This window comes from Chrysemys picta, chromosome 2, assembly GCF_011386835.1.
Source record: "Chrysemys picta bellii isolate R12L10 chromosome 2, ASM1138683v2, whole genome shotgun sequence".
Taxonomy (NCBI): Eukaryota; Metazoa; Chordata; order Testudines; family Emydidae; genus Chrysemys; species Chrysemys picta.
The window spans coordinates 31,714,193-31,720,192 of NC_088792.1; the positions used below are offsets into that span (position 1 = coordinate 31,714,193).

The following is a 6,000-nucleotide window of genomic DNA, read 5'->3' on the forward strand; positions in this document are numbered from 1 at the left end:
TTGAACAACAAAAGGTCAAATGATTAGAATTGCTTGGTGTATGATTTCTAACAGTCACATTTTATTTCGTGTAGCTAAGCCTATCCGTCCCGGCCAGCATCCAGCAGCTTCTCCAACTCATCCAAGTGCAATTCGTGGAGGAGGTGCATTTACTCAAAACAGCCAGCCAGTCACACTGCGTGGAGGTGGAGGACGGCAGGATAAAGTGTAAGTTTCTCTTTATTGGGGCTGTTTTTTAGTGTCTCCTTAAGATAGTGTATTTCATAGTTTGTGTTTGTAATCCATCCAACCGTGTGAACAAACCAGTTGAATATTCTGTGGTTATGTCTTGCCTTTAGAGGACTGTGCTAAAATATGTAAATAAGTATACTAGTTGGCATTGGGAAATTCAAGCAGGGAGACTGTTAGCTGTTAGACTGAGTTCTTAAGTATAGCAGATTAGCCAGCTAAGGGAGATAAGTTACATAACTTTTGAAGCCTTACATTTTTGTTGTCAGTGCTGCGAAAAATTGCTTCTGCATTAGGTTATTGCAGTACTCCCTTGGGGGGGAGGGAAGGAAAAGTGGGATAGTCATCTGGGCTAGTTAGAAATGAATTTTTACCCAATGACATCAGTAGTAAGTGTCCATGTGTCCATCAAAGGCATGGTAATGGCCCCTAGTATTTATGCTTTTCACATTTAATTTATACTGGTAATGTTTTTTACTCTGTAATGGGCAAATGGAGTTGTGCTCTCTTTGAGCAGTTACATCAGTTTTACCATTGAAAACTCATAATTTGCTCCTCGGTCTGCAGATCATGTCAAAAACCCCTACCTCCCCACTTTCCAGCCACCCAACAATGGTATTTTGTTCTGAACAGGTGTGCAGCAGAGAGTGTGGGAGATTAGAAATATAGGTACATTATTTAACCATTTCTGCCAGGGTTAGTATGGATATTTCTCACTTAAAATTTACTGAGTGGCAGGCTGTTAGGGGTCTTGGAAGAAACAGGGAGTCCACTTTTTAACAGGTAATGTCATTTAATTGTTTTCATGCAAAAATATTAAATCAAAAGAAGGGTAATTATTAGTCTACTACCCATAAAACCCAGCCTTTTGGGAATGACTAGTGGGTAAGGATGTCTCATTCCAAACACCCCCTTCTTTCTAAAACAGCTGAAAAGATTGTTTGAAGAGCATCTTTATCAGGTGCTGCACCCAACCACCACCCACCTCTGTGAAAATTTTGCATGCTGAAAACTGCCAAAATATCAGTTCTAAGTAGCTGTCAACTTGATGCTGGATACATGAGCAATGATCATAGAAAGTATTGGCATATAATGTGCTTGTATTAACGGCCATACTGGGTCAGACCAAAGGTCCATCTAGCCCAGTATCCTGTCTGCCAACAGTGGCCAATGCCAGGTATCCCAAAGGGAATGAACAGAACAGGTAATCATGAAGTGATCCATCCCCTGTCGCCCATTCCCAACTTTTGGCAATATAAAAGAAAAGACATTATAGAAAAGTCTTTTTTTCCTGCCTTCCAGGAAATTGGCTACATAAAACAATCATAATTACTGCAAGCTACTTACCTTCCTGTAAATTGTAGACATCAAGGTATTTAAAACAACCACGCCTGTTGTTCATTTTGACATTGTCAGGTATAAAGCAAACTTCAGACTATCAATTTGATAAAAGCGACTAAAGGTTGAAATGGATATTATATTGAAAATAGCACTAAGCACCTTGTTCTTAATTAGTGTAAATAATTGATTATATTTCATGTCTTTGGCATATGTTTGCATATCAATTTAACTGTCTTTTTCTTTATAGTTGCTGAAAAGTGAATGAAATATGAAGATGATTGGATATCATGCAGAGAGAGTCATTCCATGACAATAATCTCTCCCATTGAGGATTGTAGGATTATTTTTTGAAAATGTATAAATTATACCTGGCCTGTACAGCGCTCTCCCCTCCTACAAATTCTGCTGATTCCCAACAAAACTAGAGTGCAATTTTGGCGTCTTGAAAAATGACATGTTACTTCAAGTGTAGCTCTGTCCATTACAGTTTGTCTTTCATGTCTTAAATTTAGTCTGCACTGTGCCAAGTTGAATGTATGTTAAGAAAATCTTAGTTCGAATTTCCTAGTTTAATTTGTGTACATTTTATTGTCTTAGGGAAAGTTGGACAACGTTGAAATATTTTTTTTTTTTTTAATTTTTACCACTTTAAATAACACTACTTGTCCCACTCTGAGTTAGAACAGCACTGTACATCGAAGTTCTCCTGAAGTGATGTTCTGTTTAGCCAGGACTAATATTATTTGTACAGTGTGGAAATACTGAAGTGTGCTTATGACAGCTGCCATCAGGCACTTAAATCTTGAAACCACCGAACTAAAGATTTCAGTTTGAACAAGGCTGTTTAACTGTTATCTGATTAAATACCTGTTATGTTATTTTTAGTTAAATACTGTAAAAGTAACAAGAGTAAACTTAAGTTTACATGGGAAAAGGCTTTGGCAATAGAATATTTAATCTGTCCTGTTCTTGATTCTACACATAGCGTAGCCTGATGGAATGAAAACATTCTGCTTCATTCTGATGAACATTCTGTTCACTATCACCAGAGTTGGACAAATGGATATTTTTCACTAATTTAGTGTACACTGAAATGAGCTAGAATAATCTAAGATTCAATTCTTATGTTTCCAATACTGTATACATACTGGAATTCTTGAGATGAAATTTAAATTTTCAATTTAAGAAAATGAGTCAATTGAACCGTTGGAGAATGAATTAAAATCCACTAATAATGGAAGCAAAGAAACATTTTCATAGCTGATACAGCCAGAAATCCCAGAGATATGTGTAAAAACTGTGCTACACTGAATTGTATTGTAATCTGTTTACTTCTAGAAATAGTTAAATGTCTACTCTACAGTAGTTTATCAAACTTTTTTCTTTTTCTTTTGCAATATAGTTGTGTAGGATTGGCTAACAACAAGTAAACTGTTTTGGTTTTGAGCTGATTCTCAAAAGTTTTGAGCACCCATAACTCCCACTGAGGTTAGGATCAGGCTTTTAATGTTGTAATTCCATCATTTGTGTAATTTATTCCTAGGGTTTTAGCCACTACATTTTTAGAACAGTACTTCTCAAAAGATGGAAATGTTACCAGATCTTTGAGAGGGAAGGAACTTAGCAATATGAAAGAGAGTTCAAATAATTGTTTTTTCCCAAACCAGCTAATGTTATCTTTAATATTAGTGGTCTGACTTTTTTGGCTATTCATCAGTTGTTGTGGAAACGTAAAAGCTCCATAAAGACCTCAATGGTAAATCACTTTTAAAAACTTTATACAAAGTAAAATATTTGTGCTATGATGGAGCATAGTCAAATCTTAGACCTTAATTCAACTTACTTTTTTCTGTTTCCTTCCAACTACTGCAGCTTGACTTTTGTAATAGGTTAGATTTTTAAACCTATTTGCTTCAGTCAGAAATCCTCACTGTTTTGGAGTTTTCAACCTTTTAAACATCTATTTTTGCTCTTTGGAGTGTTTGTCTCTGAGTCCTAATCTTGCAAATTCTTCTGAAGCATGATAAAGGCAGCATATCAAGGAAAGAGGACAGTGAAGTAGCAGTTATGATAGATGGTTTTAAATGGAGTCCTCTTAATGGAAACAGCCTTGTCCATTATCTCTCAATATTAACTGCACATTTTCAGACCTCTGCATATTTTACTTTACACTGGCTAAAAACTGGCTTCCTTGGAAATATTCTCAGATGAAGCAGGATTTTTTCTCATGTAGATGGTAGTTTCATTCCTGTAAGTAATGTATCACGGGTATTGGTGCTGAACATTGCTGTGTAATAAGCAGTAAAATAAACTGTAACTAGCATGTAGCTCAAAATGTACATCACTTTTTTTATATCTAAGCTTTTTTATTTTAAGCTTTTATGAAGTTTACCAAGAATTGCAACTTACAATTTTCAAAGAAATTGCTATTTTGTTCTTTTTGATTCAGTTATGGTAGGTCATCTGGACAGGACAGTTACTGTTTTGTAAATTAAATCTGTAATAGAATGTTAAATGCATTGCTGTTTCAATTTGCAGTCTGAGTGGTTTTTATTTTTATGTTCCTCTGGATCATATTTTTTAAAAATGGTTTAGAGTAGGAACTGAATTAAATAAAGGAATAATATTTATTCATGGTGATCAACTAAATTATTTGCATAACTTAAATACTGACTCACTACTGTGTGTAACTCTAAATTTGACATGAGATGACAAGTCTACCTGTGGAACACAGTGACTTAATTTCAGTACATGAAGATGCATTAAAACATAATTGGTTTGGGGAAGACGCCATCTAGTTTTAACTTACCTGCATGCTGTAAATGTATCTGTGTTTAAATAAAGAGGAAAAAAAAAATCTTGGAAATGTAGTGAACTTTATTAAGACCTTGCAACAGTGTCATTGAGTCAGCTTCATATTAATACTTTTCACTTGGCAAGACATGTATTTTGCTGTGGGTTACAATCAGTATACTCCTTCACTTTATTAGCGCCTTTGTTGTGTCGTTAATGTCAGTTAGTGTAGGTATTGGAAAAAGATTGTTCCATCAGTCTTAACAGTTTGTGTTTTTTCACTCTAGTAAATTCATATTATGAAAAGCTTCCAAGATTGATTGCATCTTATTCATGACAAGACTTTTAAATATGGTGTGAGCTGCTTCAGCTGTGGATTTGTTGACCCACCACAAAGACAGAGGCAGTGATAGCATATACTGTTTTCCTAAATAAACTGATATGGAGAAGAGGGCTTGGACTTGATTTCCTTTTCACCAGTATCTTCACTGACTCCTACAGTTACTCCTAATTTTTAAGTATGAAATCAGGATAAAGCCAAAATCTTTCTCTTCTTCCCCCCCCCCCCCCCCCCCCCCGCTCTTCTCAGAATGATTTGAAGGGGAGTAGGCTTGATGTAGAAAACATACACAGGCATTCTAAATACACAGGCATATGTGGTAGGTGTGAGAAACTTCTAGGTGTAGAGACGTCCCTAATTGCTCAGTGCAGCCCTTTCACTTCGGCTTGTCAGTAATAGTGGTCACACAGAACTGGCTAAAGCAGCCAGTTCCTTTTCCTTAAAAATTGGATAAAAGCACATCCATGAATATTAACTGCTATTTTGCCTTTAAAATACTTCAGTACACCATTTCCTGGTTATGGGGGAGAGTCATAACCAACCTTCCACTACATCCCCTTGGTTAGATTATATTTTATAAACTAATCTAGAGTGACGGTGGGGAAGAGAAAAGTGTGCTGACACTGCTTCTCTCCCTCACCCCAGCAGGAGCAGAGGGCAATTTGAGGAATGCAAAAAATGGGTAGCAGGGCCAGAGTAAAGTAGTCTGAGACCATAAGCACACTGACAGCACAATCTCCTCCCCATGCTTTGGCTGTGCTCTCATGCAACAATAGAGGATACCTTCCCATTCTAGACAGGGATGGCAACAGGGAATGCAGCAACAAGGTCCCCCTACCTCAAGAGCCAGAGGGCTGCGGCAGGAGAATCCTTAGTACTTTTATGCCAGAACCCGTTCTGCTTTACCAAGGGTATGTCTACACTTAAAATGCTACATCAGCACAGCTATACCCCTGTAGTGATTTGGTATAGACACTACCTCTGCCTGTGGGCGGGGTTCTCTTGGTGTAGATCAGTGTTTATCAAACCCTGGGGCACGCCCCCTGAGAAGGGAGCATGGAGGAACATAGGGGAGGTGCAGAGACAGGGCCAGCCATGATGCAGGGCAGGGAGGGAGCACCATGCTTCCAGACACACTCTGCCCTCAGACCAGCTCTGTCTCCAACCCTGTTCAGCCTCCAGGGCCAGTTCCACCATCTCTGCCTCCAGCCTCAGCTCCACTCCTCCCCCAGTCTGGCTATGCCACACTCTCTTGGCCCCCATCAAAGCTCTGCCTCTAGTCCCAGCTCCTCCCCCAT

The 6,000-nt window shown here is 38.0% G+C and overlaps 1 protein-coding gene across 1 annotated transcript in view; it reads left to right on the forward strand.

The window, feature by feature from the left end:
* KIF5B (kinesin family member 5B) overlaps positions 1-4,670 on the forward strand; it is a 67,331-nt gene extending 62,661 nt beyond the window's left edge. The window contains exons 25-26 of the mRNA XM_005290971.5: positions 75-207; positions 1,817-4,670. Coding sequence (XP_005291028.1) covers positions 75-207; positions 1,817-1,823 — 140 coding nt within the window. The 3' untranslated portion in view covers positions 1,824-4,670. The remainder of the gene's footprint in view (positions 1-74; positions 208-1,816) is intronic.
* Positions 4,671-6,000: the final 1,330 nt, after the last annotated feature.